Here is a 12,167-nt window from a genome sequence, read left to right on the forward strand (position 1 = left end):
AAATTAATCCTGCTGAAAACCTCTATTTCACAGGACTTGAAGCATGAGAACTAAGGACATGATGGTAACAGTCCTGTGTAAAAACAGGAGTATTGCTTTCGAAGAAGACAACTAGAACTTTTCAACATTAAGAAATAACTGTTAACATCTGCAGAGGAGGCAATATGAACCACTCTACAACCACTGTGGGCAGCCTGTGGCAGTGCTCAGTCACCCTCAAAGTAAGAGGGTGTCATCATGTTGAGGAAAAGCCTCCACAGTTTTCATCTCTACCCACTCCATCTTGCATTGTCCCCAGGTACCACTGGAAAGAGTCTGTCTCAATCTCCTTTACATCCTCCCTTCAGATATTTGTACACCTTGATCCCATTCTGAGCCTTCTCTTCTCCAAGCCAGAGCCCTAGCTTCCTCAGCCTTTTTGAAATTAGAGCTGCGGTAGTCCCTTCATCTTTAGTGGCATTTCACTGGACTTGCTCTAGTAGCTCCAGTTCCCTCCTGCACTTCAGATTCCATGACCTCACTTGTGCTGAGTAAAGAGGAAGGATCACCTCCCTCAACCTGCTCACAAAGTCCCTGCCTAACGCACCCCAAACACTACTGGCCCTCTTTGCGACAAAGGCATTCCACTGTTTCATGGGAAGCTTATTATCCATCAGGATCTGCAGCACCCTTTTTGCAAAGCTGCTTTTCAGCCCCCGCATGTTCTAGTGCACAGATTATTCCTGTCCAAGTGCAGGACTTTGCACTTCCATTTCTTAAACTCCATGGAGTTTCCATCAGCTCATTTATCCAGCCTGCTGAGGTCCCTCTAGATGGCAGCACATCCTTGCCTTTCTAGGGATCCAAGTAAGACGGCAGTTGCCTGCATCCTTCTTCCCAGACTTCTTGAAAATAGGCACATTAGCTATCCTCCTTCAGTCCTCATGCACCACCTCCCAATCACCACGATCTTTCAAAGACTACTGAGAGCGGCCTCAAAATTACATCAGCCAGCTCCCTCAGCACTTGTGAATGCATCCCATTAGGGCCTACGGACTGCTGCTTGTCCAGTTTGTTTACGTATTCTCTAACCTGATCCTCTTCCATCAGTAAGGATGTTATCTGTACACCTGCCTCAAACTAAAAAACCAAACTAATAAACAGATTATTTTATTCTGGTTATACACACAGAATGTTACGATTTACACCAGCACCATTAATAATTTTGTATAATTACTAGATACAGTGATAGATATACTGTAGAACAAATTCATTCTCAAAGATACTGAAGGACAATACTAGATAACACAATAGTATTCCAATACTTCAAAAGAGGAGATTTCTTTGAAAAAAAAGAGTACTCTTCCCAAGCTACACAGGTAAGTTATTCCTCTGGCTGCAACTGTTATAACTGATAATTTTAACTGCCTGCCACTACTGTATTTTAAGAGATGCAGTAGTGAGACATAGAAATAGTAGAAAAGACAGTAGCAGAGAAACAGAGATATGGAGATCTTGCTGAAATCCTTACAGCAACTAGTAATAACCAGATATGAAGTATATCAGGAATTTGCTGGTGTAGGCCACATTCTACATTATATGGAATATCTCAATACCTGTGTATCAGTATGTTTACAGGTACTATACAAGGAAACTCCTGAATTAGTTTGCTGTTCATTAGTAAAAGACTTAGTAATACCTTTTAGCCAAAGGTCCTCTCCTAGACAGTCTGCAAAGGCACTTGCTCCTCTATCTCCAGTAAGCATGTTGCAGTTCAAAGTAATCCGCCTCAAACCCGTCATATATTCAAGGTCAGGTCTCCTGTAACGTAGGCTTTCAGCCCATGCTTCACCATGTCTTCGTATTGCCTGGTGCTTTGCAAACAAAGAAGCTGTTACCAAGTGAAATGGCAAAGCCATAATTGACAACATGATCACAAATTACCTTTTTTTGTAAACCATATTCTATGGCTTGAAAGCTGTTATAAGAAATATATGCTGGTATAAGTACACCATTCCTGAATTCAAGAAACATAACTAATTTTTAAACCTTACCGGTAACTTGAATCTGTTTTGACTGCCCAGTTTGCAACACAAATTATTAAACCTGGCTACAAAGTATTTTATCACCTTCTTTTGACTTTCAAGGCACATTGCATAGGAAATAAATACATACTATAAATAAATACGAAATTTTGTGCTTTCACAGAAATCACAACTAACACTAATTAAAACATAGTACTAGGCAGAAACCTTCTGATCAATTAATCAGCAGCTTCTAAACTGCAAACTTGATTATTCTTACCCAGAGCTTCAGAATACTTGAGACTCTTCTCAAAATTACTGACAAATAAAGAAGCACCCTGGTAACAGGCCTAGTCTTCATTTAAAGAAAATACTCTACTATTTATAGTTTTTTTCTAAGAAATAGCGAATTTAAATTCCACACTAATAAAGTAAACAAAGTCACAGCTTTCATAAGACCATACAGTTAATTTTGGTATTCACACAAGCTCCTCATGCCTTAATGGATTTTGAGCTTTAAAGCAGAAGTAAAAAATTTAATTGATTAAGTTCTTACAAAAGACTCCATTCTAAGAAAGTTGATTAAACTACCTTTAATAAATTTGTTATATGTTCTGCCCCTCGCCACGTGAGGCTACATGCTGTGAAGTTTAGAAATCTGATAGTCACTGTATTCTTTATACTCTGACAGATTGCTGAAGAAAAAACAAAAGCACACATGTTATCTATACACAGCATTTCCACGTTATCAGAACACACGTTTTCAGCGGCCTATTAAGAGGCAACTTTAACAGCCAAAAGCTTTGACAAAGAACTAGTGCTGAAATACAGAGTATATTTTAAATACAATTAATGTGTCCTAAGTTTATACATTTCTAGTGCAAATGTTCAGCAAAGAATATCTGAACAAGCTAGAAAATATTTGATTTCAGTTAATTTATAGAAACTTAAACAAATCAGGAAAGGGTAAAGAAATATGAATGCTGTTTTAGATAAAAAAGTATAAACATCACTATAAAGTAGTATAGATATTTACTAGCCTGAAGTGAAGAAATTCAAGTCTTTAAATGCTACTAAGTTATGCAGAATAAAGTGAAGATTGTTCTTATAATCTCCATAGACAAATTTAAAACAGGAATAGAAATACTGAAAAATTTGCTTACCTATTTGGAAACTTAAAAGAGAAAAGTATATTTACAGGTTGTGATTCTGAACTTACTTTCCAGCCCTTCATCTCCAATTGGACAGTGGGCTAAAGAGACACTCTCCAGAGATGAAGCTGTGGACAAGCCCTAAAGAATAAAACAATGTTATCTGGCTTGAAAAGCAAAAAAGAAAAAAAAATAAATAGACAAGACCAAGTCACCCAAACTGCTCATCCTCTGTTCCTTACAAGAAACTCTAAGGGATTCAAACAAAGGTCAAAACCAGCAAACCTTCACCTCCAGTTTAAGCGGGTTCATTTCTTTAGCACAGAGGAAGCTTGCCCGTGGGCAACCAGCAGCAACCTCCCTCCCTAGAAGCCAGTCATGAGCAAACTGGAGCTTTTCAGTAACACATCTGAAGATCAGTTTTTATCTCCTTGGTGTCCCACAACTTCCCTTCTATAACATACACAGTGGTTTCAGTCATGAGCCTAAGTTACATGCCTCAAGCACACAGCAGAGATACTGCTAAGATCTTTCTAGTAAGCCTTGTGTTTCTATGACATTCAGTTAAGATCAGGTTATACTAAAAGTCTCAGCAGAATCATTCTACAATCATTCATGTAAAGACTACACAAAGATATCTTAGGAGACCTTTCCTGCAACAAATATATGCAAAGATTAGTTGCTACTGTTCTCTGTTCTGGGCATACTTCCCATTTATTTGAACTATTTGTATCTTTTGTACTATATGCACTGTGTATTTGTACATACTATTATATTCTCACCTTTGTTAAAAGTGCTAGGTCTCTTTCCCTCAGAAACAAACCCTGCAGTTCTAAATGTTTTAGTACATCTGATATACTGAGGCAGCCTTTCACAGCTTTGCATAGTTGGCCAGTCAAGTCTTTTGACAGAGTTGCTGGAATTCTCCTTCTAAAGTTAGTTTTGTATCTTTCAACACCTAGTGAAAAATAAAAACGACACATGAGTAAAATCCAGTCCCTGTTTGCTTAAGAGCAATTATAATCATACCTTCCTTTTTTTGTGTACTTTCTTAAATTACAATAATTCCTTAGGCATAACAATTCTTCCCCCCATGTATTCAATCACACAGAAGTTTTACGCATCAAGTTTTTAACATGAATACATCAACATACTTATCTTTTATACAGACCTGATTCTTCAAGACCATGTTGATGTAAACTTCTTATTCCAATAGAAGTCAGAGTCTTATTATGCCTGAGAGCATTCAGTAGTGGTGCCCAATCAGTATCTTTGATGTGATCTACAATTAGATCAATAGCATCACGAGTCACATTAGCCTTCACAGCTTTCAGTGGGAGAGAGCCTTGAAGTTCACAAAGATGTTCATAATGTGAGTAGAAATCCAGCATGCACCGTCTTCTTAATTTGACTGACTCAATCATTTCTTTTATGTGATAAATTTCTCTCTAAAATAAGAAAGGGGAAAGAATACAAACTTTTTTTTCAATATATAACTATCCTGCATCACAGTGCCAATTCAACACATCCAAAACATGAAAATGTTTCTGGATATTGTACAACATTTACACATCTTTAATGTGTAACTAAAAACCTTATGTCTTATGATGCTTACTACCTGTGCAAGTAAAGTTGAATGAGTAAAGGGCTGGGGGGAAAAAACCCCAAACGCCAAAAAACAACACATCTGCATTTCTATTCTCCTCACTCTAATAGGTATATCAAGAACACAAAAGCCCTGATCTTTAAGCACTGACTGTTGTAGAGATCTTCTTTTTATCTTAAGATCTATCTCTATAGCATCATGGTCTGTCCAAAAGCCTTGGACACTCCCTGACCCACTATCAAGGGAAACATACAGAACAGGTTTACTTCTCTACACAGAACTAGTTAACTTCTCTGCTACTTTAGTTCAAAGTCTTAATTATAATCACACATAATAAAATTTATTTTCTAAATATTTTTGTTATTGCATACCAGATATACATATCCCAGTAAAATTCCCTAAGCACTTTTCAGGCATAAGGTTTTGTTATACTTTAGTACCCACAGAGAGTAACACTAGTAACTTCCAAACAGAATCTCTAAATACTGTTATGACATAGCTATTAAGGGTTAAGTAATTGTACCATCTCAATAGGGACATTTGTCAGTATATGTAGAAGATACATTTATTTATTTATTTATTTATACTCAGGACAGCATTTCACATAGGATATCAAACATTATTCACACTGTAAACTTTTTTCTTTCTTGCACACACCAGAAAGCTTTAACCAATCTTCTGAAATATTCTGAATGTCTAATTAAGGCAAGTTATACTGAACATATAAAAGCATAAAAGCCATTCATAAAAGCATAATTTAGAAAAATAATATATTGTTAGCATCTAAATGACTGGAAATATAATAAAATACAAACTCTAATAATACCGTTTCTCCACACCCTTTTACTTTTTTTTTTATCTCTGATTTACTAGCATTTAACGACCACACTGTGGCCTCAGGAACAGAGATGACTGAATTAAAATCCAACACTTCAGGTTCAGAAAATGGCCATCAGTTTTACGGCACCAATGGCTTTTGGTAATGTATCAATGTGCAAAATATTAGCCTTTTTTCTCCAGAGCATAAGCAATATTCTTTTCACGGGGGCTTTCACTGCAACACCTTGACACTACAACTCTAACTGAGAAAGGAACTCTTGACCCTACCACTAAAGTTTAACCCACTTGTAGGAAGACGAAAAGGGACAAATTAATCAGACACACAATGCTCGCCAGAAGCGCTCCGGAACGGGCATCACCCGGTCGCTCCCGCACCCACAACGGCCCCGCCGTCCCCGGCCCTGACGTCCTCGTCTTCCCGGAACCGACTCCGCGGGCACCCCTCCCCCTCCGCCCGCGGGCCCGCAGTTACCGCTGCTAGCGCCGCTAACCGGCACTGCCCGGCGTTACCCGCCGTCCCCGGCGCTGCGCGGCGTTACCCGTTGTGACCCGGCGTTGCCCGCTGTAGCCGCCGTTGCCGGGCCCTGCCCCGCGGTGCGTTCCCGCCGTTGCCCGGCCCTGCCCCGCGGTGCGTTCCCGCCGTTCCCGCCGTTCCCGGGCCCTGCCCCGCGGTGCGTTCCCGCCGTTGCCGCCCCCCGCTCCTGGGCCCGGCGCCGCTGGCGCGGCCGCCGCGTGGCGCGCGAGGCCGGCCCCGATTGGCCGCCGCGCCGCCGCCCTCCCGCCCGCGTGCAAAATGGCCGCGCCCGGCCGTGGCGACGGCGGCGGTGTTACATAGCAACTGTACCGCCGGAGAGAGTACCGCTGCCCTTTCCTGAGCAACAACAAACAAACAAGAAAAAAAGGAAAAATATCCACCCCCAAACATACCAAAAAAAAAAAAAAAAACCCAAAACAAAAAACCCAAAAACAAGCAAAACAAAACCAACAAAAACCAAACAAAAAAGCCCAAACCACCAAAAAACCCAGACCCATTAAACAAACCAAAAGCCTGCAACGCAGTGCTAGAAGAAAGCAGGCACTACTTCAGCTTTCCGTCTGCAAAGCACGCGGGTAAGGAGCTCCACAGGTAGGGAAACGTTTTGATATACAGCAGTATTCACAGCCAGGAGGCCTGAGCCGTCCAGGAGGGTAACAAACTCGTATTTCACAGCTGTGATCCCAATTAGGTTGCTAGGTTACATCCACGGGATCACAGAGTTTTCATTAATATTCAGTACAGTGCATTTAGGGCAGAATAACTCAAAATGGAGTCCAGGTGCTGCTTCTAGAACTTGCAGTTCATTCATTGATAGGGACACCAGCTAATCAGGAAAAATTATTACTGTAGGTTGATGACTAAGAGCAATTTGGTTATTTTAAAAAATTATGCTTCTAATCCACTCACAGGCAGCAGGATTTAATCTCTAAAGGTGAGCAAACTTCAGAGAGCTTTCCACAGAAACTAGACAGGCCGCTGGAACATTCAGAGGACACTGTGTTTACACAGATGCAACGTTACTCACTGTCTTTGACTGACATCAGAAGCAACTGAAGCACCTTAAGTGCTATCAAGTGTACCAGAACCAGACTTATTTCAGTAAGTCTGATATCACCATCTGTACAAATTGTCTCACTGTGATGTTTGGGAAATTCAATGTAAAAGAGAAGAAACGCGGGACCATTATCAGTGAAATGGCAAACCCAATGTTTCCATAACTGTATGACAAAATATTTCCTGTGCTTGCCATAACTGTCAGTGTCACAGACCAAACTCAAGCAAAATAAAATTCATATATTTTCACGAATCTTTACTTTTAAAGGTTTCTTGTTCATGCTACTTATTTACACAGACATCTCCAAAATTGAAATTCAAAATCTTGCTGAGAAACTGCTTTGAGTTGCTCCCTACCAACCTTGGTTTTCTTATAAAATAATGCTAAGTGTCCCTTTCCTCTGCATTTGATTCAGTGCTTTAGATTTGGTTTCTATTTGCAACTCTCAATTTTTTGTTTTGGTTTGGTTTGATTTTGGTTTGGATGGGGTTTTTTTTGGGGGGGATTGGTTTTTTTTTTTTTTTTGGTTGGTTAGTTGCTGGTTTTCGTTTTGGTTTTGTTAGTTTGGGGGGATGGGTGGTTTTGTTTGGGGTTTTTTTTGGTTTTTTTGTTTTTGTTTTGGGGGGTTTTTTTGTCAGATTGTTTGTTTGTTTGTGGTTTTTTTTGGTTGGGTTTTTTTGTTGTTGTTTTTGTTTTTGTTAGTTTTTTTTTTTTAATTGGGTTAGGGGTTTTTTGCTACACAGAATTTTGGTACACTTGACACAGAGGTTTTGGTACACCTTCCAAAAGAGAGGATTACTGGGGAAGTCTCAAAAGTGTTCTGTGTCTATCAGTCATTGAGTAGGCCCTAAACACAGGCTTTATGTGATGATGTCTCATTCTGCATTCTGGTGTCTCATGTGTAGGCCTTTTGCAGTCTACAGACTTTTTGCAGAGCACACCTAGTGCAGGTAGCTTGGAGTGCAAGCTGCAGGTTGTACTCTGGCTGGTGGGACACAGCTGCAGCCCCAAACAATGAGCTGTGTACAGGCAGCTCTTTTCTGCCTAACAAAGAGCACAGCACAGTCCTGGAATGCCAGCCATCACACAGAGCCTCTGCAGTGAACAGTGAATACTGAGAAGAACCTAGCTGCCACATAATTTTTACTGCTTTATGTTTTCTCTTTGCTTAGAAATCTCACTCATTTTGCAAAAAATCCTATATATTGCATTTGCCACTATAATCACTACTTTCTTTTGTAGTCAAAGGCAGTTCCCTTTACTGTTTTAGAGCTTCAAAAGCATAAAGTAATTTGGTGAGATACCAGATGTCTCTGTAGACAACAGCCCCAAAAGAGACCCAAATCTGTCACTTTGGCAAATTATGTCTTCTTCACCAGTCATCATTTTGCTGAATTTGTTGAAGCGCTTTTTGTTCTCACTGTTTTCTTCCTGTATCTCTCCAGGCCATATGCTCTTGTGAGTTTCTTTTGTATAATTGTATAATTTAACTATGTATAATTTAATTTTTTTATCTGATTCAACAGTACAAGCATTTCTCAGTCTCACACGATAACCAATGTTAACTTTCTTAGAGATATTAGGAGATGAAAAAGGGGCTGTGCAATCTACCGTTAGTGGGTGGGCAGCAGATGTTTTCTCTTGACTTTATGAGTATGTCTGGAAGTTATCCTACTTGACTGGTGTTCTTCCACATTATCACTTACTGCCTAGTAAGGATGTGTTAAAGGAACCGTTTCACATTTTGTCCTTTCTCTTTTTTTTAACTCCTCTATCTAGCCTTTTAAAGCCTGCTTCCAAGCTGTCTTGAAATAGCTGTCTGATTCCAAAACTAAATAGCTAAAAATTATTTTCCTCTGTTCTGCAGAATGCCAGTGCGGTTGAATGCTAAGTGCAAAAAAGGAAAAAAACAAAATTTCCAGAAGTATTTGAGAGGTTTCAAGAGCTGCTTACAGGGCAGCTCTGTATAGCTTTTGTCCAGCAGCCTGAGAGGGTCTTTTATTGATAGGTGGCAAGGTTCATCAAGCAAATCTGTATTGGAAGAGCCCGTAAATCTGCCCGTAAAGCATGGAGGAAACAGTTATTTTCATTCCGCCATTATTAGATAGCTTTATCATATTTTTATTGGAAGCTCATAGTTGCATAATGACAGTGCCCAGTGCTCCTTATTATATTATATATTATAGATATAACAGGACTTGACCCTTCAACACACAGTAAATGTGACAAACTACAGAATCTCAATGTCTACTTCAGGGCAACCTAAAAGTACATCAAGTGAAAAAGAAGAAAGAGTCATTGTTTTCATACCAAGAGATCCAAAAAGGTATGAAACTTGGTCTGAAGACAGAAGTTTTTCTGATAATACTCAATTGTACAAAACATATACTTTCAAGTAGAATCCAAAAGGAGGAATATTGTCTGTCCTCATTCAAGATTTGTTATATTAACACATAAGATTATGTTACAAGGGGATTCTAAAGCCTGAAGAACACAAAATTTTCAAGATAAAACATCTCCCAGGTGCTTTAAGGAAGCAAGACACCCAGAAAGCTACTGTAATTGGCACTGCTGCTGAACAGCCAGGTAACCCCTCTGAATGCCTGTGCACTTTGACCAGAAGAAGACCAACCAGAAGCAATTACCAGTACAGGCAGAAAATGTTCTCTTACGACTTTTATTGCCAGACCTGTTCCAGAGCTATACTGGGTAAGATTGGACCAAGTCAAGAAATTGAATTAATTCATTAACTATTTAGTGCATAATTACAAAATACTTTTAGTTCTTCTGTTCACCATTCCATCATTACTAATTTAATCACTTTTGATATTTTTACACAATATATATTTGTCATGGTTTAGGGATGGTATTCTGTGGTCGCCGTTGAGGCAGGACAGGAAGGAAAGAGCTCTAGTTCAGAAGGCTAGGTGATGTGAACACTAACTACTACATCGCTGTTTTATAGAGAGCATCGTGCAGACTAATTTAATAGGTCCTAAAGTAAAAACATCTCAACCATTGGTGTGCAGTGAATGACATACAGTGGCAGAATGTACCTATAAACAACGTAAACAACAAGGAGAGATACAGAATTATTTACATTCCTTTGCAACTCTTTCCCAGGCTCTAGCCTGGTTAGAAACTCTCCTTTCTCTGTGACTGAACTGAGAATACCCATATTCCTCTATTTAGTGTTCCCACCAAAGCAGTCAAAACAATGCACTGCTTGCTCACTACCCTTCTCCTCCACCTCCCTGTGTGGATGGCTGGAGAGGAGAACTGGAGGTACAAAGGGTAAAGATCACAGGTTGAGATAAGCACCATTTACTGGAAACAGCAAATGAAATAGCAAAACAAACAATAACAGCAACAATATTAATTGTAGCCCACAGGTCCATTTAGACTTAGAACTAGTCAGATGTGTTCTGACCTGTTTTCAGCACCCTTTTGGTGATTGCCAATATCCAACTGTATTTTCAGTTGCTAAAGCACAACTGGTTTATAGTGACAACTTCTAGAACCTCTTTTGAGCTGTAAGTTTGAGTTAAGCATTATAAAAGCATCTAAATGTGTCTTAGTGTATTTTGCATTCTGAGTAGAATAATTTTTTTTATGCCAAATTTTCCTATGCTTCCTCAATCAAAAAAAATAAGCTCCCATTAACACTTATTTTATTGAAAGAAATACCTCTTCTGTGGCAGTCTTCATCTTTGGTCTGTACTCCATGAAAAGCCATTTGTTTGAGTTTAGTGGTAGTGGTTTTCCAGAACAAAAAAAAAAGACCAAAATGACAACAAAAATGTTTTTTGATATGGAATCACTTTTCTTCATATAATACATATAATAACAAATTTTCTGGTTATTAACTTCTTCCAGGGAAGATTTACTTTTATTTACAGAGGATTTTAATACTGTGCTGAATGCTGTTCTAGAGGTCATACAACATTCATCAAACATGTCTTAACTATTAAAAAGAGCTTGAAATAACATTGTTTTGGCAAGATGAGGCAGTTGGGATGAAATAAAAAAACTATAGCAAAATTTTAATATTGTTGTTTAAAAGTCTTGGAGGAGTGAAGTTTTTTCAGAAGTAAGAGCTGGTATTATTCTACAGAATCCAAACTAAAATCTGAACAAAAACTAGATAAGGAAACTTTGTCTATTACAGTAAGAAAACTCACTTGATTCACTGAAGGTTCTGCACTACCACTTGAACTTTCTCAAGATGATAGTCATATAGAAAATTGGAAGACTGGAAATTCAGCAATTAACTGAAATGTATATATGGTTGATAGTTAGAAAACAAGAAAAACATCCAATTTTCCCAGAAAAGTCATACTTTTCAGAATTGTAGACAAGGACAAAGCAATTTTCACAGCAGTGATATATTAAATTACCAAAATATTTGCCCAACTCAGGAAAAAAAAAAAAAGTATCCAGCATCACATTCAGTTCATGTGGAGGTAGGAGGAGACACAGAATGAAGAGTGGGAGTATAGAAATACTCCCACTATAGAAATAAAGAACACTAGGAGTATAGAAATGTAGGAGTAAATAAATTGTCCTTGTTCTAAGCTGGTATTTATTTAATGGCCCTTAAGAATTGCCTAAACAGATTTTTTTGATCAGCAAGTAAGGGTTTTTTTTCCCTTGGATTTCACTGCCAATAGTGTCACAATCTGGATGTAGGTTGTTCTTTTCTCACTCATTTTCCCCCTGTTCTGATCAACATAATTTCATGGCTTTTTCCCCTGCTTTCAGCTTATTCAGCTTGAATACCCAGTTTCAGTTTTGTCTAGAGAAGTAATAAAGAACTCTTGGTACTGGCAGAGAAAAATATCAGAGGAATCCAATCCAGTGCAATCCCTAGTACAAATACAAGCTGGGCAGACAATGGAGCAAGACTAGTCCTGCCAAGAAAGACTTGGGGGCGCTGGTAAACGAGGAGCAATGTGCACTTGCAGCCCAGAGCAAG

At 38.9% G+C, this 12,167-nt stretch overlaps 1 protein-coding gene across 18 annotated transcripts in view; it reads right to left on the reverse strand.

Annotated features, from left to right (window-relative positions):
* Window positions 1-12,167, reverse strand: part of CEP78 (centrosomal protein 78) — a 47,833-nt gene that overhangs the window by 17,306 nt on the left and 18,360 nt on the right. For 4 of the 18 annotated variants that reach the window (XM_085566312.1, XM_085566308.1, XM_085566309.1 and 1 more), the window contains 5 exons: window positions 4,326-4,602; window positions 3,937-4,112; window positions 3,223-3,295; window positions 2,595-2,698; window positions 1,679-1,853 (listed from right to left, as the gene is read on the reverse strand). In XM_085566312.1, coding sequence (XP_085422438.1) covers window positions 1,679-1,853; window positions 2,595-2,698; window positions 3,223-3,295; window positions 3,937-4,112; window positions 4,326-4,578 — 781 coding nt within the window. In that variant the 5' untranslated portion in view covers window positions 4,579-4,602. Of the gene's footprint in view, window positions 1-1,678; window positions 1,854-2,594; window positions 2,699-3,222; window positions 3,296-3,936; window positions 4,113-4,325; window positions 4,603-5,924; window positions 6,050-6,072; window positions 6,326-6,682; window positions 10,846-10,879; window positions 10,908-11,373; window positions 11,464-12,167 lie in introns of those variants that run through there. The other 14 variants (XM_085566317.1, XM_085566316.1, XM_085566307.1 and 11 more) reach the window with 13 other exon arrangements.

The sequence above is a fragment of the Lonchura striata genome, chromosome Z (genome assembly GCF_050655825.1).
Source record: "Lonchura striata isolate lonStrDom1 chromosome Z, ASM5065582v1, whole genome shotgun sequence".
Taxonomy (NCBI): Eukaryota; Metazoa; Chordata; class Aves; order Passeriformes; family Estrildidae; genus Lonchura; species Lonchura striata.